Source organism: Cebidichthys violaceus, unplaced genomic scaffold (genome assembly GCF_023349555.1).
Source record: "Cebidichthys violaceus isolate CVI_PGR_0920_01 unplaced genomic scaffold, fCebVio1.0.p SCAF_17, whole genome shotgun sequence".
Lineage (NCBI taxonomy): Eukaryota > Metazoa > Chordata > Actinopteri > Perciformes > Stichaeidae > Cebidichthys > Cebidichthys violaceus.
This window is the reverse complement of record NW_027176340.1, coordinates 14,490,168-14,514,384: the sequence shown is the minus strand read 5'-3', so window position 1 is coordinate 14,514,384 and position 24,217 is coordinate 14,490,168. Positions and strand designations below refer to the sequence as shown.

General features: G+C 38.6%; 1 protein-coding gene across 1 annotated transcript; it reads left to right on the top strand.

Annotated features, from left to right (window-relative positions):
* Positions 1-1,125: 1,125 nt before the first annotated feature.
* ccdc174 (coiled-coil domain containing 174) lies at positions 1,126-8,125 on the top strand. The gene is made up of 11 exons (XM_068712694.1): positions 1,126-1,237; positions 1,427-1,534; positions 1,630-1,730; positions 1,818-1,876; positions 1,967-2,114; positions 2,414-2,509; positions 2,617-2,753; positions 2,862-2,956; positions 4,933-5,080; positions 5,214-5,366; positions 7,284-8,125. The coding sequence occupies exons 1-11, from the start codon at positions 1,196-1,198 to the stop codon at positions 7,958-7,960; spliced, it is 1,764 nt and encodes a 587-aa protein (XP_068568795.1). The 5' UTR covers positions 1,126-1,195; the 3' UTR covers positions 7,961-8,125.
* Positions 8,126-24,217: the final 16,092 nt, after the last annotated feature.

The window sequence follows — 24,217 nt, the reverse complement described above, 5'->3', positions numbered from 1 at the left end:
TTAAAGCCTTGTACAATTATTTAGCACAAAAAAGCTTAAGTATCATATTGATGAGTGTTAGTCGGTCTATCTTGAAGATGAAAACCTCACACAGTTAAAACAGTTTAATACATGGGTGCCTAACAGTTAAAATACAGACATGCATGTAACTCTTAAGCAGAACTACACTCTGAGGGGTGTGAACAAATTGCTTGGAGACAGAAAAGAGCCATTAGAGAAAAATCTTTATTGATGAATATTGTGTTTTTATGAATAAGACACAAATTACTTACATACTTACTTTTGAAAAACTTTTATATTGTCATTTATCTGCTTTGCATATATTATTGCTTTTATTGTTTCTGTTTTTACCATGTGAAGTGCCTTTAAATACCTTTTAAAGCGCTATTCAAAATTAATGCATTATTATTATTACTTTGTTTTATTTTCCAGACACATGAGTCCATATAATATTATTATTATTACTTAGTATTAGAACTTCCTGCAAGGCATTAATGTCCATGGTTTATACTACAGGAGAGGAAACTTGGTATAATTTGTTAAATGCTGCACAGAGGACCTAATATTGACATAACCTCATGCTGGATATAATCAACATAAACCAGCTGAGAGGACGTACTGAATCTAACACCACATATTGAGAGACGTGGACGAGGGAGGAAGCAGCAGCTCTGATGGAGCTGATCATTAGGAGCAAGGTTACAATCAAAGCTGCTCTGAAACACTTTGCACACATTTGGTCGGTCTAGCACAGCAGAAACATTTGATTTCCTTGCTTTTGAGGCCTTGGAGCTTGGATCGAATTGCAGTTTTCTTCCCAAGAGGATGATGATCACAAAAAATGTGAGACTGTGGACAGGCACAAACTTTTTACCTTTTCACTTCCACATAATCTGGCTTTTCTTTGTTATAGGCAATGTTGAAATCAGTTAAAAGACAAAGTTGCACATGAGACAGAAATAAATTAAACAGATACAGGTCATGAAGACTTTTTGGGGGGTTGAGAGAGAGAAAAAGGCACCAGAGCAGAGCAGATTGGGACGGTATGATCTATAGATACTGTGTTTATATTGAAACGACACTAGGTGGCGGTAAAGTCAGATTCTACTCGCGAGAGAAGAAAAAACGAAGAAGTCAGACAGTTATCACAGCAGTAGCCCGAACAATATAATAGTGTAGAAAACAAGTCGTAAACATGGATAAAAAGAAGAAACCCTTCGCTGTGACTGCTACATCTGTGAGTTGTATTGAGATGCATCTTTATAAGCATTATATTGATTCCCTGTGTGACATTAAATACACGACAATAACAGCTAACGTTAGCAAACGTACTCTCAGGCGACATGCTAGCATGTTGTAAAGTAGAAAATAAAACATTTGCTGTTATTTCGTTCCCTGTATTTCAGTAATAAAGTCTTTCTTGCAGCTGGTGGACCTTAAAGCTGAACTGTACAGAAAGCAGGAACAATTCAAACAGGAAAAACTTGGGCATGAAAACACTGGTGCTGGATTCACATCAAAATCCAAAGTCAAGGTACAGTATGTGTGTTCATTTTTAACATGTTTTTAGCTGTTTCTATAGCTACAGATTGACTAACCAGGGTGTCATGTGTTCATTGTCCTGTGTAGAAACCAAATGTCTGGACTAAACAAAACGCTGGTGTTTCTGCAAGAGCTGAGAAAGACGCGGAGCAGCTGGCCGAGGAGCAGAACAGCCTTGACACATCTAAGTGAGTTCAACACATCATAAGTAGATCTACTGTTGAGATACAGTGGCAAGCAAAACCTCTGACTCCTCATGTGTCTTCTTATAACAGACGCAAGTTGGAGGAGAAGGCCAAACTCTATGATCAAATGATAAAAGGAGACTTTCCAGGTTGGTGGATTATACATTATATCTCCCTGATGTTTAGTTGGATGACGAAATGTATTTTCTTTGTAATCCTTTTGTCTTGTGATACCTCAGATGAAGAAACGGAGGGACTGTTCCTGGTTGATTTCACCCAGAAGATTATTGACAAAAGGAGAGAAACACAGACGGAAACCGAAAGAGATGTTGAGGAAATAAACACGTCTTCTCCTGTCCCTCCTCCTCAAAACCCAGATGAGGAATGGTAAGGTCAGATTCAATCAATTACATGTTTGATTTGGAAATATAAAGTTGAGGTAGTACGTTGTTTAAACCTAGATACGTTAACTATATATACAAAAAACACTGACCAATTCCAGTAATTTATTTTAAACTAGTACCAATAACTCCGCCACTACTAACCTCAAAATCACCTCTTTTTATTACAACATTCTAATAAAAGAAGTGAAAATGTATTTATTACATAATTAAGTTAATGCTTAATTTATTAAACCGTTTAAAACTATTGGTAAACTGTTCTCCTTCTGCGTTGTTTCTCTGTAGGGTGGACTATGTGGACGCTTTGGGCCGATCTCGAAGATGCATGAAGAAAGACCTGCCAGGTTTTAAGAAAATGGACCAAGACATTCATGGCAATGGGTAAATATTCTACAAATAAAAACTCTTTAACGGTTCAGGTGATGGTTTCTGGATGTGAGTGTCATACTGGGAACTGCAACTCTTTTGGATTTGACTATTCCACATAGAAACGCTTCAGCTGATAAGACCTTACTGTCGGAGGACATGCGTCGGGAGCTACAGAGGCAGGAGTGGGAGAGGGAGGAAGAGGAGGCTATGAAGAGGCCTGTTGGACCGATCCACTACGAGGATATCAGGGGACAAGGTTACTGTCAAATCATTTCTAAAACACTTGTGCACACTTTTGAAACGAAGGGTTTTGGTTTGTGAGTCTTTCGCTGTAGAAATAACTTTACGTGTCTGTTCATCTCAGAGGCTCGAGATCTCGGTGTCGGTTACTTTGCGTTCGCTCACAATGAAGAGCAGCGCAGAAAGCAGAGAGAAACTCTGGACATGCTGAGAGACCAGGTGAGCTGGAAACACAGAAATATTTGTCTTTAGTGTGTGTCTTTTTGAAAGTTCCCTTGATAACCAATCACCCCACACTACAAGCACACTCTTACATGCTTGTACATTAAACACTGATATCCACAATGTACTGGACAGACAGAAATATCTTGTCCATGTGCATCGTCTTTGTTGTTTACAGAGTTCGCTCCATATTGTTACACACTTGAAGTCCTTGTGCACTTTGTACATATATATATATATATATATATATATATATATATATATATATATATATATATATATATATATATATATATATATAAATACACATAAATACACATATATACACATATATACACAGTGCTGTGAAAAAGTATTTGCCCCCTTCCTGGTTTCTTATTGTTTTGCATATTTGTCACACTTAAATGTGTCAGATCATCAAACTAATTTTGATATTAGACAAAGATAACCCGAGTAAATACAAAATGCAGTTTTTAAATGATGATTTAATTTATTAAGGGAGAAAAGCTATCCAAACCTACTTGGCCCTATGTGAAAAAGTAATTGCCCCCTAAACCTGATAACTGGTTTTGTCACCCCTGGCGGCAACAATTGCAATCAAGCGTTTGCAATAACTGACAATGAGTTTTTCATGTCGCTGTGGAAGAATTTTGGCTCACTCTTCTTTGCAGAATTGTTTTAATTCAGCCACAGTGGATGGTTTTTGAGCATAAACAGCTTGTTTAAGCTCACGCCACAGCATCTCAATCAGATTCAAGTCCAGACTTTGACTAGGCCACTCCAAAACCCTCATTTTGCTTTTTTTGAGCCATTCAGAGGTGGACTTGCTGGTGTGTTTCGGATCATTGTCCTTCTGCATAACCAAAGTGCACTTGAGCTGGAGGTCACGAACTGATGGCTCGACATTCTCTTTCAGGATGTTCTGGTAGAGAGCAGAATTCATGGTTCCATAAATTATGGCAAGTCGTCCAGGTCCTGAAGCTGCAAAGCAGCCCCAGACCATCACACTATCACCACCATGTTTTACTGTTGGTATGATGTTGTTTTTATGAAATGCTGTGTCAGTTTTACGCCAGATATAACGGGACGCACACCTTCCAAAAAGTTCAACTTTTGTCTCGTCAGTCCACAGAATATTTGCCCAAAAGTCTTGGGTATCATCAAGATGTTTTTTGGCAAATGTGAGACGAGCCTTTGTGTTCTTTTTGGTCAGCAGTGGCTTTCGCCTTAGAACTCTCCCATGGATGCTATTTGTGCCCAGTCTGTTTCTTATTGTTGAATCATGAACACTGATCTTAACTGAGGCGAGTGAGGCCTGCAGTTCTTTAGATGTTGTTCTGAGGTCTTTCCAGACTGATTCATGTCAGTTACTTTGTTTCTCATCTGTTCTTGAATTTCTTTACATCGCGGCATGATGTGTTGCTTTTTGAGATCTTTCAGCCGACTTCACTTTGTCAGACAGGTTCTATTTAAGTGATTTCTTGATTCAACAGGTCTGGCAGTAATCAGGCCTGGGTGTGGATAGTGAAATTGAACTCAGCTTTCCAAAAAATCACAGTTGATTCATGATTTATCAAGGGGGGGAAATTACTTTTTCACATAGGGCCAAGTAGGTTTGGATAGCTTTTCTCCCTTAATAAATGAAATCATCATTTAAAAACTGCATTTTGTATTTACTTGGGTTATCTTTGTCTAATATTAAAACAATTTTGATGATCTGAAACATTTAAGTGTGACAAATATGCAAAACAATAAGAAACCAGGAAGGGGGCAAATACTTTTTCACAGCACTGTGTATGTATATATATATATATATATATATATATATATATATATATATATATATATATATATATATATATATATATATATATGATAAAAAAATCAATTTTGAGTGCAAACGGATGAATAATGTCCCTGTCAGTTTTTGCTCAGTCCTTGTTTCTCTCTTTTACATCTGTCCTGTACTTCAGACAACCAATCAGCGCACCAAGAGGGAACAACTGAAGGACAAGAGGCAGGCCATCCTGCGGGCCCGATTGAACAAAGTGAGGCAGAGGAAGAGGAACAAGGGCAAGCTGGATGGCACCGAGGACAAGCAGGGAGAGGAGAACAATGAAGGTTAGGATCCACAACTACCTCAGATCAAACGCAGCCACGGCCTTTATTTGGTATCAAATAGTTGGAACTATTTGCATATAAAGTCTGTTTGCATACTGCAGTTCAATGGATTGTTTTGAATTCTTTGTCCTAGGAATGGAGGACGAAGGTGAATTTATAGGACCCTTGCCTCCACCAGAGGACCCCCCAGAAGTGATCACAGTAAAGAAGGTGGTAGTGGAGATCCAGGAAAGGAAGGACACCAAACCAGGAGTTCCTCATGTCAGAGAATGGGACAGAGGCAAAGGTAATCCTTATTATTTAATGGTCCATATTTAAAATGATATCATGACATGAAGGGAATGTCTTGCAAAAGTAGCACATGTACTTTTATGCTTATGTTATGGGTTAGAAAGTTAGAAGTATAGATCTAAATTACCCTCCTCCCTTTTTGTGTTCCTTTTGTTATGGAGCAGTGTTCAGATACAGTGCTGTCCAGAAGTATTGGCACCCTTTAGTAAAAATGAGCAAAACGAGATGCGAAAAAAAATCTTTATTGTTTATCCTCATGATCTTTCATTCAAAATATTCACTAAACTTTAACTGAAGTAACATAATTTAAAGAAACATTAAATTATTATCATGAAACTAATATTTTTCTCAAAAATATATGTGCCCCTTCATTTAATATTTTGTGCAGCCTCCCTTTGCCAAGATAACAGCTCTGAGTCTTCTCCTTTAATGCGTGATGAGGTTGGTGAACACATGGCTCTGGATCTGAGACCATTCCTCCATGCAGAATCTCTCCAGATCCTTCAGATTCTGAGGTCGATGCTTGTAGGCTCTCCTCTTCAGCTCATCCCACAGATCTTCTCTGGGGTTTAGGTCGGGGGACTGTGATGGCCATGGCAAAACCTTTATTCTGTGGGCGGTGAACCATTTTTGTGTAGATTTTGAGGTGTGCTTTGGATCATTGTCCTGCTGGAAGGTCCAACCATGGCCCATTTTAAGCCTCCTGGCAGAGGCTGTTAGGTTTTCATTTAATACCTGCTGGTATTTGATGGAGTCCATGGTACCATGTATCCTAACAAGATGTCCAGGGCCTTTGGAAGAAAAACAGCCCCACAACATCAAAGATCCGCCACCATACTTCACAGTGGGTATGAGGTGCTTCTCTGTGTGGCTATCTTTCTGTCTACGCCAAACCCACCTTTGATGTTTGTTGCCAAAAAGCTGTTGGTCTCATCTGACCATATAACCCGGTCCCATTGAAAGTCCCAGTAACGTTTGGCAAACTGTAGGTGCTTTAGTTTGTTGTTGATTGACAGCAGAGGCTTTTTTCTGGCAACCCTCCCAAACAACTCGTGGTGATGTAGGTGGCGTCTGATGGTAGTTTTGGAGACTTTCTGACCCCAAGACTCAACTAACCTCTGCAATTCTCCAGCTGTGATTCTTGGAGATTCTTTTGCCAGTCGAACCATCCTCCTCACGGTGCGTGGGGTCGATTTACACATACGTCCTCTTCCAGGCTGATTCTTAACATGTCCTGTCGCTTTAAACTTCTTAATTATTGCCCTGATTGTGGAAATGGGTATTTTCAACTGTTTAGAGATTTTCTTATATCCATTTTCAGATTTGTGCAGCTCATCAACTTTTCGTTGCACATCGTCACTGTGTTCTCGGGTCTTTCCCATTGTGATGAATGACTAAGGGATCTTGGCCTGTGTCACCTCATATTTATACCCCAGTGAAGGAGGAAGTCATGGTTAACCACTTAAGAGTTTCAATCAAACAGGTGAACTTACAAATGTAAAATATGACTGGAATTATTCTTCAGTTAGATTTTAATCATGAGATTTTTTAGGGGTGCCAATAATTGTGGCACACATGTTTTGGAGACAAATATTTATTTAATGTCAACATTTTTTTTCTTTCAATCATTTTACTTCAATGAAAAGGTACGATTTTTGTGAATATTTTGAGTGAAAGACCAAGAGGATAAACAGCAAAGACATTTTTTCACAGCCTGTTTTGCTCATATTTACTAAGGGTGCCAATGATTCTGGAGGGCACTGTATCTATAAGTAAAGAAACAATAATTCAAACTGAATTATGTATAATTGTGCCTGTGCCAGTGGTTAAGCTTTTTCAAGATTAAAGAAAAGCTCTTTCTGTCCGTTGTCAAATACTTGACTTCATGAACTTCTTTTACTGTTTCTTCCAGAGTTTATGTTTGCTGAGTGGAAAACACGGTGTCGCGAAGAGCGAGAGTCCGATTTTGCACCTCCCTCTGCCTACTTTACTGAGGGGAGGAGAGAAAGACCAGGGAAGATTAAAACTCAGGAGAATAAATCCAAGATGTCCTTTAAGTGGACCAAAGGCCCAGAAGAAATCTCTGAGAGCAAGGAGGAACCACGATCTCCGCCTAAAACGGCTCCTTCTCCTCCTTCACCTCCTTCACCTCCTCCACCTCAACAAAATCTTCCACCTCCATCACAACCACAGACTTCATCGCAGTCATCACCTTCAGATCACCCAGCAGATTCAGCTCCTGCGTCTGCTCCTCCTTCTAATCCCCAGTATACCCCTCCATTTTATCCTCCGATTCCTTCTCCTCAGTTTTCTGGACCACATCACCTGCCTCCTCCGTTTCCCCCACAATACCCAAACCAGTATCCACCCCAGTATCCACCCCAGTATCCACCCCAGTATCCACCCCAGTATCCACCCCAGTATCCCTACCAGTATCCCTACCAGTATCCCCACCAGCATCCACCTCAGCATCCACCTCAGCATCCACCTCAGCCTCAGCAGCTCCTGCAGCCTGTAGACCTCAGCCAGGCCAGACAGCCTACAGAGAGTCTGGATGACATGCTGTCCTTCTACAGGAACACTACCTGATCTCTAAAATGCCACATTTAACGTGTAGTTGCTTCATACTGAGAGTGTAAATTCTGCGGTTTCCTTTTTTTTTTTTCTTGTTCAGGAAATCACAGAAACAACAACATACAACTTCTCAGCTCTTTGGAGTTTTAGAATTGAATAAATATCAGGAATTCAACTAAACATTGTTCTGACTTTTTTTTTTTTTTTTTTTTTGTAGTTTTTTTCCACCTCGTGAAATATTTGTTTAACGGCAAGAGGTTATGAAATGAAGTAGTCTGTTTGGACATTTAGCTGCAGTATGAAAATATCCACCAGGTGGACCTGTACACCTCCATTGTGAGAAAATATGCTGTGATCTATCTGAACTGTTAAAGGACATCATTCTAGTGCCGCAATTATTTTCATTGTCCATCAATCAGCTGATTACTTTACCCATAAATGATCAATTGTTACGTTGTAGGGAAAACTCCCTCAAGATGACATCTTCAAATGTCTTATGTTGTCCTTCCAACAATCCATAACCCAAAGATATTCAGTGTATTCTCACACAACAGAAAGAAAGGCAGCACATTGTCACAACTGAGAAAGATGTTTTTGCTTGAGAACTGACTTATCAAAAACCTTTCGGATTATTTTTCTGTCAATCGTTGAATCGTTTTAACAAAGTATGAGTGTTTGAATTACAAATGTCTCTGTCTCTCATGCCAAATGTGCTAAGTCATGGCAGCTGGAAAAGGCAGCAGGTGAAGTTGTGACTGCATTTTGTTTCAGAAATGTCTTTTTCCTGTAAAATGAGTGCAAAAGGGTTTTACTGTACAGCTGAAGTGTAATCCATTAGTAACCTGAACTGCACCTCTTCATTGCTGCATCTTGATGCCGGACCGGAGTCATCCTGGTGTTCTTCATCACCTCCTCCCTCAGTCCTCCAACAGATCTGTGCCAGTTCCAGTCCCTGTGTATACACGGGCTGGTGAGTCTCCAACTTAACAATGTCAGTTCCTAAGTCCAGGGAAGATCAATTTAATTCAGTTTGAATCATTTCAGCTCCTTCTGGCATGCTCCTCACAGTGTTATCAGAGTCCAAATAATGGAAGTGGGATAATTAATACTGGAGAGGAACACATTTATCTTCAGCTTCTTGCCACAAACTCAAAGCCAAGGTCTTCTGTGGTGATGTATTACCACGTGACTGGTGAATACCTTTTTGAAAAGCACCGTGTAGTGTGCAGATGGAATCTATTGCAGTAAAAGATGATACAATAACTTACAGTATCACAGTCTTGTACTGTTACCAAAGTAACCTCCATGCACATCAAAGCAATTATACTGACAAAACAGTCGCCTCCTACTGGCAGAGCATCTGAGTCCTGTTCCTGATAGCAGGATCAATTACATCAATAAAGTGCATTTAGACACAAGGTCTTAAGATTACATAAGACAATAGTTCTACCAGTGGATCACGTTAGTTTACATGTGTTTGAATGTAACATGGTCAATTGTCTGACATTGACCTCCGCCCCATGTCTTGGTCCACAGAATCCATGTGGGACCTAAAACATGTCAGGAAACAAGAGAGGAGCTATTCAGAGGAGTTGATCGTTTTCAGTATTTTGCTTAATAAGAGCTGAAACTACAATTTGACCACAGATCAAAGACCAGATTACCCCATTATCCTCTACATTAGCTCTTTGGCATGATGTCTGGGTCACTTGTTTCCATAATAAACAGGTAGTTTGGAACTTTGTGTGTCTCTTTTCGGTGATTTTCTTCCTGTTGTGGTGGATGTTTGACCACACTATGACCTTAAAAACAATGTTTATTTCCTTATTTGTTCCTGCAGCCTCAAGTTAGAGCAGTTCAACCAGAGTGGGAAATACACACTCCGATAGCTTCAGCACTGTCCGTCTGGTAAGTGTGTGTGTGTGTGTGTGTGTTTATATACAGTATGTTTAAGTGTCTTTTTGTGAGCTAACGTGTTTGTTTTGAGTTTTTTGAAGCCAATTTGCTGCCTGAGTAAATTGGCTGCCTCAGAGGTGAGATGATGTTGATACAGTGACACGACCTCACAGAGTGATAGTCATATAGGGATTTAAATATGCTCTTACACGCATACAAACTGCAGTACTGACTGCAATACTCGTAACAATAAAGAAAAGGCCCTTTTAATGAGATTTATAACAGAATAAAGTAGCACTTCCAACAGCACACAGAGGCAGTTAGGCCACTTTGGTCCAGACTGAAATATCTCAATATCTATTTGATGATTTTCCATTCATTTTTGTTCAGACTTTCATGGTTCCCAGAGGAACCACAGTATGTTTTTTTTTGCTTTTAAAAAGATAGTTATGAGACAAGACATAGCTGACACAATCTTACATCTTAAGTAAGACAGAAAATAATAAAATAAAATGTGGGCAGGAGCAACATTATCCAAAACAGTGGTGTGACTCTTGTAGCGCCGCTATGAGGCTAACATTTGTGGTTTTGAGTTTTATGTCCCATCAACTATTAAATTGATGGCCATGAAATTACACACAAATTCATGTCCATGTCAAGAATCCAAATTTTCAATGCTAAATGGTAATGCTAAACTAAGATGGTGAACATAGTAAACATTATACATGCTAAACATCAGAATGTTAGCGTTTCCATTGTGTGCATGTTAGCATTATGACGTTAGCATTTAGCTCCAAGCACTGCAGAGTTGTTAGCATGGCTGTAAACCCTTTATGTATAGTATGTACAGGAACCTTTACTGGACTTATAGAACTAACAGTTGCTGTTCAGAGCAGCTTCTTTTATTCTCAGCACTTATGCTGACCATCAACTCTGCATTGAGGAGAACAGGAAACCTCCTCTGTGTAGAATTACCACCGCACTAATAACTAAGATAGACTTAAGAAAAATGTGCATCTTCTCAGCTTAATTTCACTTGCTGACTCAACACTTTGATGAGTCTAATCACTTATTAGGGACAGGAAGGAGTGTCTCATTGACAGATCTGCCCTCCTCTTAGGGAGCAGCTGCACTGACAAATGATCTCTGCATTTAGTTGTGGCAGTTTAATCCTGCTGTGGCTGAGGAAAATGGCTACCTGCTGTTTTCATAATAGAAATTAAATGACCTTCAGCCTGTAGAAGCAGCTCCAGATCCAATGTGATTTTTCCAAGTAGTCTCTTTTTATTAATATATTTTTGCAAAGCATTATTTGTTTGACCAGCAGTAATGTATGCACTGTCCAGATCTACTTTCTACACAGTTAGGTGTCAGTGTACAGTTAATATTTTTTTCGGTGCAGCTATAAAGCTACTGTGGCGCAGGAGCTAATGGAGCCTCTATGAGGACGGTTAAGAGGCCTGACACTTGTTCCTCAGTAATCCTGTTTTATATCCTCTAGACCTGAGCAGGCAATCAATGTTGTCTTAATGGCACTGGAGGTCCTGGATCCAGAGAGGGAGTATGGAGGAGGTCTGGCCCTGGTTAATGACGCTTTACTGGGATGAAAGGCAACTAAGGAATGGCCAGGACAATAAACTGTGATGTTTACACCCTCTAAAAGCTAAATGAAACTTCAGACATGGTAAGAAGATCAAATGCATCCGTTCACAGACCTCATAGATATTATGATATATTCAGATACACTAGAGTAGTGCAGAGGTTTGGTGTTTTTGTGTTTTTGGTCTGGATCTGCTCTGGATTGTGTCTTTATTGATCTGTTACGGCTCCATCTAACACAAATTTAAAAAGTAAACAGCCATTGACGAGAGCAGCAGCAGTAAGATGCTGAGTCTTTTATATTTGAAAGACAGTCGCTGTGTACTAACAACATGATAACGTTTTGGGGAAATGTACCTCCAGTTAAAAAAAAAATGTAATTAAGAAAATGCCACAATGAGACTAAAAACAAGTCTTGGCCTCAAAAAGTATTTACCTGTCTAATAAATCAAGTTAATCAAATTAGGTAACTGGACCTTAATTACCTCTCCTTGAAATATATTTTTGTATGTAGAAGGATAAAGTGCTAAAGAGCCAGTTAGCTTAGCTTAGCATAAAGACTGCAAACAGAAGGAAACAGCTAGCCTGGTTTTGTCCAAAGGGTAAAAAAACATCCATTCAACAGCTCTATAAAACTCACAGATTAACAAATTATATCTTGTTTGCTTAATCTGTAAAAAAAAAAGTGTTTCTCCTTCCTGGAGACTCTTTGCTTTGCTTGTACTGTAACATGATGCAGAATCTGCACCGCTGGCGTAACTCTATTGAGACCCAGATGTGCTACGAGCTCAGATAAGACACTCGTCTATTAGAAGATTTTTAATTCTCGAATCCGTTTTATGATGCAGAGTTTCAATGACCCAACTGGGGACTGCACTCACAAACTGAGAGAGGGAATCAAACTCATAAATTGTTAATCCCAGGGCACATTCTGCAACTAGTTCACTGAGCTGGATGAATCTTTGATATTGGAAGGGTTACTCAACAAAAGAGCAGTGCAATTTTACAAGTCACCAAAAGAGACAAAAAAATAGCCCAAAGAGGCAAGATTTTGAGCTTGTAGGATCACTTTAGGATTCTTCTTTAATTTATAGACATTAACATAAAAACAAGTGAAGGGAATAAAGGAAATACAACTGGCTCCATTAAGGATAATAGGCCATTAAGGCTCTATCAGTAAAAGCAAGCATATTGAGCCATCAGACAAATTTAGAAAACTCGTTAAAGGGATACTGCAGTTTTCACATCAAGTGTTCTCGCACACTCTAAAAAAAACAAAAAAATATTTTTGAGCAATGATTAGGAATGCAACTGTGTTATTTTTGTATTTACTCCACCTGGAAGGTTTTGTCAAAACCAGGATGTTATGTTTACATACACAACACATAACTGGGAAACTCCAAAAACTGGGACACTAATGCAAATGTGTAAAGAATTTGTTTTGGACAGATAATAAGAAAATAACTTGTTTGTGTTTTTCTCATAACTTGGATTTTTTTCTAACATTTTAAACAGGATATTTTGAGTTATAAATAATAGAATTGTCTTAAAAACATACAGAGTTCAGGTAAAAGAAAGACAAACACAAAGAACATTGATAGAAAGCTGCGAGACAACTTGTAAAGTAACTTTAAGATTAGCTTTTCATTGGGCTCATAAAACAATAGGGGGGCTTTTTGTGAGGTCCGGCAAGAAAGAGAGACAAAATCGAACATTCATTAGAGCTTATTACATTTAATTTTTAATACGTAAGCAGGTTTATCCATCTAAATTAACTTCACCTTTTGTTCTGTACCACCTGAGATGGACAGCTGTTAGGTTTCATTTACTTTGAACGTGATGTGATTCTTGCTTTGGGACGCAAGTTGTTCTTCTGTGTGCTTTTCTCAGCTGTGGAGCGCTGCAGGAGTTATCTGTTATCTGTAGAAGATGAACTAAAATATAAAAATACAAAGAGAAGAATGGCAGCTAGTTTTTGAGCCTGTTTCATCTCCTTGTTTACTACTATTGCTGCAACTGCTACAATTATTACAGTTATCACAACAACAAAAGCATGCTAGTAAATCGCACAATTTAATCAAAATAAATAATGTTGCCTTAAATCCACAATTAAAAACCAGTCTTTGGAAGGACATTTTTCATAATTTAAAGGAGAAAATCTGCACATAATAGAATTAGGCATAAAAAAATAAGAGACTTATTTATTTATTTATTTGTTTATTTATTTTGCAGGGACAATGCACACCAATCAACAGTGAAACTGTAGGTGAGCCAGAGTTAGCCAGAGAGGCTAGTTTTCATCTGCTGTCCCCGGCCAGATGTTCGAAGGCTGCCTAAAAAATTAAAAAATTTCAAATAAAATGGAATTAAAATTCATAGATAGACAGTAACGTATAGACAAAACCAATACACATATAAGCAAAAGAAAAGTGTACGACACTAGAGTAGAGCAGAACAAACCCACCTACAGTACAAGCACATATATAACACTGAGACACATAACACACATCAAAAATGGAAAATAGCAACACTGAACAAGACAAATGCACATATAGGCAAAACAAGCAGGCAGGACAGACAGTACATCAATGCTTGCACACCTGATTGGCATCAAGCCATTCCTTAAGGCTATGTTTGAATGTTTTGTATGTGTTTTGTGTGCGTATGTGTGTGTGTGTGTGTGTGTGTGTGTGTGTGTGTGTGTGTGTGTGTGTGTGTGGTGGCGGAGCATTCCACGAGTGAGCTGCCTTCACAGAGAATGTAGATATGCTAAAAGAGCTTGACCTATGTGAAATTACACAATCACCTCTTGAAGCAGATCTAGTGAGTCTGCTGCTTTGAGCGCTTTGTTTAATAAAATCACTAAGTGGAGGCGGGGCCATACCATGTACAATTTTAAAAACCAGACACACATCAGTGAATTTAATGAGGTTCTCCCAACTCATGATATGGTGTTTGATGAGGATATTGCAGTGATGGTGACTTCTGGGTTTTTTATCAAGTGTTTTTAGAGCTTGTTTATGGAGAATATGAATAGATGTTAATGTTGTGCTGCTGGCTTGTGCCCAGCTGGTTAAGCAGTAGGTCAGATGGGGGACAATCATTGCATTAAAATACAGTTTCGCAGCCTGCATGGTTAGACTGTTTCTTATATATCTGAAATTCATGAGATTACATTTTAAGACCTTTGTCACATGTTTTACCTGCTTTTTAAAAGAGAGATTAGAATCAATAAAAATTCCTAAATATTGAAAATCTGACACTACCTGTAGCCTCTCACCAGCAACATAAACATCTGGCTCCGGTGACACTTTGCAAGCCCTCTTTGTGAAGAACATAAAAACAGTCTTTTTAACATTCAGGTGAAGGCAGGAATCTTTAGTTACATTTGTCATTGTGGACGTGAGTTTAAGTGCAGCTTGTTCTTTGTTCTATGCGTGCACATAAATCACTGTATCGTCAGCGTACATTTGAATACTACACCCATTGCAGACACTCGGCAAATCATTAATGTATAAACTGAATAATAAAGGTCCTAAAATAGAACCCTGGGGTACTCCCACATTAGATCTCAGAGTAGATGATGAAACATTACCCACTCTGACACACTGGGTTCTTCCTTCAAGGTAGGATTTCAGCAAGGCAAGAGACTCTCGGGAAAAGTTAAAATTTGACAGCAGTTTATTAATCAGGACATTGTGATTAACGGTATCAAAAGCCTTCTTGAGGTCAAGAAAAACTACTGCTACTACACCCCCTTTATCCATTTTAAGCTTCACATTCTCTAAGAGGAAGCAGTTGGCTGTTTCAGTTGAATGATTAGCCCTGTAACCAAACTGCATAGGATGCAGCTGATATGGAGAGCTGTTGAGATGTTTAATAAGTTGCTCTGCAACACATTTCTCAGCAATTTTGGAAACAGCAGGGAGAATACTGATTGGCCAATAATTAGAGACATCGGTTGAATCTCCTGACTTAAAAATGGGTGTTACTATATCTGATTTCCATTTGGCCCTAGATTTCAAATCACATGCTTTCAAATCAGAGCAACGTCCATAGGGCTGACAATTAATGCACATTATTGCCGCAACACCCCACACTGCTCAATAAGAGCACTGTTTTGCTGCTGTGGGCTTCTTTAATGGTCCATCAGTGAATAGCATCTTCCACTGGTGTGTATCACCACCTCCACACTGTGAGACAATGTTCTTCACATGGAGGCCCGGGTCCCTCTGTCAGCATCACCCCACGGTGAGCTGTAATGAGCTGGTGTGTGTGTAATGAGAGCTAATGCCGCCACAGCTATTGAGCCGTTTTTGCCACCAGGCCATAATGCCACTCCTGCTGTGTTGTGTCAAACAGACACATGCAAAACAGACTGGTGCCAGTGAGCTTGATGGCAGGCCTGCTTCATTGTCTCCCCAGCAGCAGATGGATCACAGAAAGAGGGACACAGGCCCTGTGGAGTCCCTAATGACAGCATTCAGCTGCAGTTCAAGTCACAACATCGGGCGACTGAATTTATGTTGTATTTAACACCATTGCTCTCTGTTGACCACATATCGTTAACATTGACATTTTACTATACAATACGATACAACACCTGAGTTTTGGTCCCAATACCGATACATTACTTTGATAAATAATAATGCTTTCTGCAAAACCCATTTTGTCATTCAACAAAAGAAGCAAACATTAAAGGATACAACTGTACAATTTACTATAGCTCTTAATGTCAATAAATTCCAAAAAATTACTAAAAGCAACAATTGATTGATCCTAATAAGTATAGCCATAGCCTAATATACATTATTCCTCTCTGCCACAGACCTCCATTGTTGTACAGCATCTATTCAAACACATAAATTAGCTGCACTGTTACTGACAGTAGTGGAAGTGTAAATTAAATGTCTTACACAATTATTACACATACACATAAACAACAAAACATACAGGTATCCAAAAATAAAAACAGTAGAAGAAAAGGTAAAAGAAAAGAAACGGTTGCCATTATGCCAATAGATAATACTATGTTATTATGAATATCATCGCCTCCATGTGATCATCTCCTAATCTCCATACAAACATTGAAAATTACATTGATACCAGTTTTGTTTTACCGTTGATGCCACTATCATATCACATACCTCAAACCACAGCCTCTTTTCTGTTAAGCCATTAATGTATGTTCTAGTCTGGTCTAGTTAGTTGGGGTGGGAAAAGTGAGAATGGGTTGCTAGATCTTGATAAAAGTATTGGGCTTTCCTGACACATTATAATGGATTCTTTCCATATTAAAGAATCTAGTACGTTCACTGAACCAGCTATTTAATACAGGTGCTGCATCTTTATTACACAGGCTCAGAATGTTCTTTTTTTGGGATCACGATTAGCTGCCAGTAGTTTAAGCCCAGGGTGAATTGTGACCAGCCTAGAGTGGCTATTCATGGGTCAGGGGCAAGATTGCATTTGTGTACCTCTGAGAGGAAGTGAAAAATGTCACTCAAGATTGTATTAAGCTTTGTGCAATGCCAGAATAGATGAGCTAAGGCTCCATCTGCACATTTGCATTTAGGTAAGGTTAAAACCAAATTATTCCTGTTTGAGTAATGTGTCCAGACATGTGATGACAGCTTTCAGTACATTTAAAAAACAACAACAACAACACACACACACAGAAGCATTATTTTTGCATTGATTTAAATCCGCTGTGTATCTGACCAGGTTGCAGTGTCCTCCTTTCATTAACAGGTTTGTTCATAGTAAGTGGAGGCTTGGGCTGAACTCATTATTTAAGTTACTAGCTACCTTAAGAAGCCAGATAATGTGTTTGAAATGCTAAGGCATGGTTAATGTATTAAGTGTTTACGTGTGTTTTCATCTGAACTGGGAGCTGGGAGGGCAGTTTGTCTCCTGGACGCTGCATGTGTTGTCTGACAGGCTCCTCACGGTGCAGGATAAAGATATTAGCTGGGCACTGTTGACACTGCATGCACACTTGTAATGGCCTCATAAATTCTGCTGGTGTGAAAGGGAGAAAGGGAGTGAAAAAGCAAGGAAAGGCACTGTGGACTCATTGGCAGTCCACTCGCACTCTCTCTGCCTGCTTTAAACCACCCAGCATGCACCATACCTGCAGTTAACAGATGCAGCAAATACTCCTCCAGGCAGCATTTGACGTCCGTGTTTACATTGCACTTCACAGTGTATGTATACAATACATTTAGTAGAGTAATTTCTTTTCAAAGCACTGACTAACAAAAAGACTGAGGCTTTTACTAACCTAGTGTTTGCAATTCTTTGTATTTATATTTTTAATGTCACAGTCATAAAAACACTACATATATGAATGTAATTCTATGGACATTTTATGGACATTTATTGATGTTAAAGGCTCTGAAAACATATTTCTCCAATCAGGAGGTTTCTTTAACGATGGGTTCCTACATAGAAACACAATGTTCTCCCAAATTTGAAGCAGTTTTGGTTGTTCCACTTTACACAGTTCTTCTTTTGTCTGTGCTCTTTTGAATTGAACAGGGCTAAAAAAAATGCAATGTCACATACATAGGATTTTTTGTTATTAGCGTAGTTACAGTAGTGACTCGAATGGATTATGAATGAGGTTTTATTATTTCTAGAACAGAGCTCAGAATTTCCAGTTTTACGTTTTTTGGGTGTTCAATTATTTAAATAACAACTAAAAAATGTTTTTCTAAATTTAAATTTGATTGTTACTTATCTAGTCATAACTATGCAATGATGTCCCAATATGTACTTTGATCAGTTACTTTTGTGTTTTGTCTTTTTCATGAGTTGTCTCCATCTTTTTGCCAAGAGTCAGTCTTTTATATCAATTATATGTTTAATATCATTATATGACATTAAATGTTTGAAAATACTTGGAGATTCTTTTCCTCAAAGAATAATTTGCCATCTGCTGATCTCAACCTTCCTTCAACAGGGATGTTGAGAGCTTTGAGTGTTGATGTGTGTTGATGTATATGTGGTGTTGATACGTGTTGCTGATTGTTCTTACAAGCAGTGTTGGCTTGAAACATAATTAACCTAATTGATTTAATCAATCAGCTGGCTTCAAACTGGTGAAATGTCTTTGTCACTTTCTGAAGTAACCCTACTCTTAAATGTGTTAAATATCTGATCTCCTAGTTTCATCTCTATTTCAAATTACACCTTGTTCTGTCTATAAAGGCAAATCACTGAGTACATCTTCATCAATCGATAAAACTATTTTGGGTCTATTCTGACCCACTGATGGGGAAAAATCCTGAATAATAAGAGTTTATTATGTGCTCAGTGAGATCGGTTTGGTAGTGAAATGTGATCGTCAGTGATTTTTTTTAATCTAGATTAGCTGCTTTAAAGGGTGGAGGCAGTGTCTCTTGGCAGCACTGGTGTCACATGGCCAGTATTGATTGTTAGATCCAGGGGCTGTTAAGTTGCTACTTGCATCTCAATGTGTCCTGCAGTAGAAGATTAATGTTGCCTCTAAAAAAACAGACTCCCGCCTGCATTTCTCTTCATTATTAATGAAACGTAAATGGCAGTTTGCCAAACCAAAATAAACATCTGATTCTAACCACACAGCGGCTCCAACATTAAACAAAAACAAGCACAAATAGTGATCGTAGGATTAATATTTAGAAAAAAAGAATGTGTATGTGTAAATGTAATCACTAAAGAAATAGGCTGACCTTTTAACATTTTCAATTGTTTGAGAGTTAGATGAGAGGATGGATTGAAGATTGATGTACTCTAACGCCTGTATGGTAAATATGGCGCTACAGCTAGTAGACAGTTAGCTTAGCTTAGCATAGAGACTGGAAACAGAGGGAAACAGCTAGCCTGGCTCTGTCTGAAGGTAACAAAATCCATCCACCTCAAAAGCTCACTTGTTACTGCTCCCTACTAACTGTGCCAAGTAATAGTCTGGCACATGACACACTTCTTTTGTACAGATTAAACAGACAATATCCAACATGTTCATTAATGAGGGAGCTTTAAAGGTGCTTGTAGACAGATTTTGTTTCCTTTAAACTGACCTAGATTAACTGTTTCTTTCTTAATGCTAAGAAAAGCTAACCGGCTGCAGGATGCAGCTTAATATTTACAGTACAGACATGAGAGTAGTGCAGTATCAATATTTGTATCTAACTCTCTGTAATAGTTTTACTGTAAGTCAGGAAGTCAGATAATTATCTGCTTAGACCAGGCAGCAACCTCCAGGTCTGACAAGTGAACCCAATGTGTAAGGAAGTACCTAAACTTTTATTCTTTCTACTGGGCATCAGGGGGCGACTCCTCTGGTTGCAAAAATAAGTCAGATTGTATAAAAGTCTATGAGAAATTGACCCTACTTCTCACTTGATTTATTACTTCATTAAACATTGTTTGAGTTTATGGTCTCAATCTCAAGTTTCAGGTGTTTTTCAATACAGCATGAAGTTTATTTGGTAAAAAAATAGACCATATAGCAGGATATGCTTTAGGGCGTGGCTACCTTGTGATTGACAGGTCGCTACCATGGCGTTGTCTGGTCTGGGAGTTGTCCGTTGTTCATGTTAGAACTTTAACCCTTTCACAGGGTGTTTTCATTTCATGAAATTTAATTGTAACCTTTTGGTCGCCTTAAAATGTCTGATTCATTGTTTGGTTGTACTTCACCCTCTCGTATCACTTCTGGTTGCAAAAAGTCAAGATGGCAAAGGCCAAAATGCAGAACTCAAGTCTTCAGAACTGCAGCCTACAAACCAGTGGGTGACGTCATGTTGACTACGTTGTCTTCTTATATATACAGTCTATGAATTTGACACATGTGTTGTTATAGATAGAAAACAAGTAACTTCTCGGGCTTTGCCTAAATAATTTGTTGACATATTCCTGAAAAGGGACGTAAAACTTGTTTCATTATAAATTATTGATGGACTATCAAGCTCAGTTGAATCTTTGTTGCAGGTTTGCTGGATATATGAGTCCTGAGGATTTTAACTGAATTGTTGTAATTTTGCATTCTTTTGTTAAATTCACTTCCTGAAAAGTTTAACCTGTCTTGTCCGCTGCATACTAACACACACACGACACATGACGGAGGGTCAGTTTAGGTTAATCCAATGTGGTTTTATGGTGATGTGTGATCTGTGCTCACATTAATTTGGTCATTATACTTAATGCTTCCCATGACAACAAACTGATGGATGTATTGTTCAGTTTCAGTTAATAGCTGTCACTTAAATCAACAGTGATTAATTGGCTGAAAGTCAAAGCCAATGAATAAATCTCAGCAAGTGCTTTAATGGGCTTTATGCTGTTGAATTCGTTCAGCACAGAAAATGTTAAAGCCAATTTACGAGTACTGAATGTACAGGTACGTTGAATAACAGTGTGTTAAGAGATTAGATTAAGAATAACACACACTTTTGCTTCATATTAAAATATATACATATACATACTGTACATATAATATATTTACATATTCAGTCAATTCCTCCAGCTTTCTTTTGTCAGAACTTATCCCATTGTTCACTTGTCAGAAGTTCTCACAGAAGAACAAAAACAACCCTCCAGCTGTGTTTTCTTCCTTGTCATGATGCGACGGGAAACTAAATTTAGACAGCCGTGAACAAGAGTTTGTTCCTGCATCCTACTAGTTCAAATACTTGACAGTTTACAGGATTCACTGTTGCCAAAGACAGCACAAGTCAACAATACTTTCCTTTGTTTTTTATGTTTTCGTTTATATTTTGTGAAAGTAGGAAGTTGTGTGGACTTACAGTAGTCACTTAGTTCCTTTCTTGTTTCAATTTGTCCTCAGAAAATCCAAAAGATGTGTCTAATGGATCCTTTATTTTTTTGAGAAAGTAATTTGAATATGCAATATTGATTAAAAATAAAGACAAGAAAACTTTATTTCATGATAACCTTTCAGCATGATGTAATTCAAGAGATCTGAGAGAAAACTAGACTTCTGCGCCTCCTCTTGACTCTGTTTTCAGGCTTTAGAAAATGTAGCCTGTGATGGGAGACTTTGGCCAATAACAGGTCAGTTCAGAAAGACGGCATTCCCATTGGCTGTTCTAGAAATGCAGATACCCATACGCATCCCTTCGGTGATCGCTTGATTCAGCTGCAGAGTATCCTGTATATATCTGGCTGCGGGTAGCTGAAAGCTAAACTATTAGCATTCTCTCCATCGCTGAAATGCTTCACTAATATCGTAGCTCACTAGAGCCTCTAATCACAGTATGTGTTCTGAAAGGACTTTACAGGCCCACAAGTTTGCCAAGAACAAAGGAGGGTTATTCTCATAGAATTGCTGCTATATAAGAGCATCGGGATCACAATGATGTGGATGCAGGATGATGTTTGAAATCAATGACAAATACTCGTAAAGGTTACTATATGAAGGACATGCATGTGCTAGTGCTTGTCTGGTGGGAGGGGCTTAGCACTGCAAGGAGAGAGCTGCAGGATGAGCCTACCCTGCCTACTCTGGGGTAACACTTGAATTACTATATGCTGAAAGGTTATTATCAACTTTTTGCCCAATGATGCCAAAAATAACCTGCCTTTTCAAGCTTTAAGAACTTCTCCCCTTCCATGGACCCTAATTCTTCTGATATAATACAAGTAAACGTGAAGTGATTGAAAGGAGACCTAGAATGAGTCAGAAAATGTCAAAGTGACATTCTTTAAAAAAAAAAAAACAGCATATAAACCTGCGATGCTGTCAAAAAGTAGGCCAATGAGGCCCAGGTTGAAAATAACTGGAATTATCCTTTAAGTTTGGTGACTACGCCCTCCGGGCTCCAGTTTTGCTGAAAGACTTGAAAACAGTCACAGGAAGGAGTATATCAAGATGGAGTTCCTTTTTTAAGCCCCAGTCTTATTGTTTCACCTCAGAGCAGGAGAGAGGAGGAGACGCACTCTTTCCTCGCCTGACGCAAACAGGAGACAGTTTTTCTAATCTGTTACCAAACACATACTAATATTGCTCAATACTGTTACTGTACACATCCAATATATCATGGCTGTATACGTGTCTGACATGGATCTCCTACATCCCAACTCTTTATGAGAGAGATCCACATAGATAAAGGATGATTTATTGATACGGTTGAATTACCGTATTATTTTGAGTCAATCCCACAAAACACCGTCCTGCAAATACTCATTAGAGCACAATTGTGGATTAATTTGCAGGAGAAAATAGTCCCTAAAAAATGCAAAATCTACTCCTGTTTGAGTAATGTTCGCTTAAAAACTACTATGCCCAGCTGTTTTAGGAAATTGCTGAGCCTTTTTTTGAAAATGTAATGTAATGTATATACTGTATTTGTGATCTACTTTTGGAGATTCACGTTTTCATTAAGAACCACTGGGCTAGGGAGGACGTAAAGGATTGAAGGAAGCATTGTTTGTTCTGGTCTTTACATGGTATTTCTTGACTACATCATGTATCATCAGTGTGTGGGGACACCCCCTCATCCCAAAACATGTCATGTTATTCTCTCGTGCTGCAGGCTGCAGAGCCCACCTACCTCCCCTTTATTGACTCAATATGAAAACACAATTATTGCACCGACAAAAAGGTGGTCAAAGGTGCAGCCACATTATGTTTTTCAATGAGCTGAACTCTCCGTTGGTGACAATCCTTTTTTTAGCACCATGAGCAGCACACTGAAAGAAGCATTCTAGTACCTCACTGTTTATATTAATTAGGAAGAGTTAGTCTGTTTATAGGTTTTACATTGGGTCATGTCGGACAGATGGTTTGACACAAAATATTTGCAGTCCTATGCCAGTAGCTGTGGAGTAATGTGCCTAGATTTCCTTGGATTGATGTTTGACCTTATCGTGTGATGCATAAGAGCATAAGGAGACACTATTCATCATTGTGTTGTAAGGACCTTAAGCACAGAAAGCCTCTGCTTGATGTTTGGGAAAGCTTCCATTTAACAGGGAGACTCTTCACTGTGCTGTTTGGCCAGGATTACAGCAATTGGTAATACACTGTATGTTATTACATTTAATCATGTTTCATGGCCTGAAAAATGGGTAACTTATAAGTCTGAAGTCAGTCCATTTATGGCACCAAATATAAAATGGATTCATGTGTTGTGTTTGGAGTCAAAACGGCCAGGACTTGACTCCCTATTTTCTCTTTCTACTGCCGTACTGATCCTCCCTCTGAGCCACTCTCCATGTTCTTGCTCCTATTTGCTGCTACTGAATCTGTAACACACAGCACAGATATTGTTTTTGTGTAATAAGTCTCCATCAGCTGAGTAAAAATAGCTTCCCTTACTTCACTCCCAGTGAGTCACATTTAATTCACAGAGGGGTTAAATGTGAGCATGCCATCCATAAGCTGAAGGATGTGAAGTTGGGTTGTGCAGGAAACAGGGAGAGCAGTTTCCTGTTATGTAGAAAAGAGCCTGTTGTGCACCAATCAGACAGGGAAGCAAGACTGGTTTATCAATAAGGGAGAGCTGATTTAAGATCACACATAGTTTACTTTTTTTAATGAGACGTGATCAGTAATACTGAGAAATACAGCTTTATGATAATATCCAGAAACAACAGGGATCTGGGAATGTATTGTTCTCACCTAATCATGACTCGATCTAAATGTCAGACAGAAATTGTGGAAAGCATGAGGGGAAGCTTTGATTTAATGGAAGTAATATTATCTTGTGTTTTTTTAAAGTAAAACATATTATTTTGGTTCTACTCTTTCTTCTAATAAGGCACGCCTTA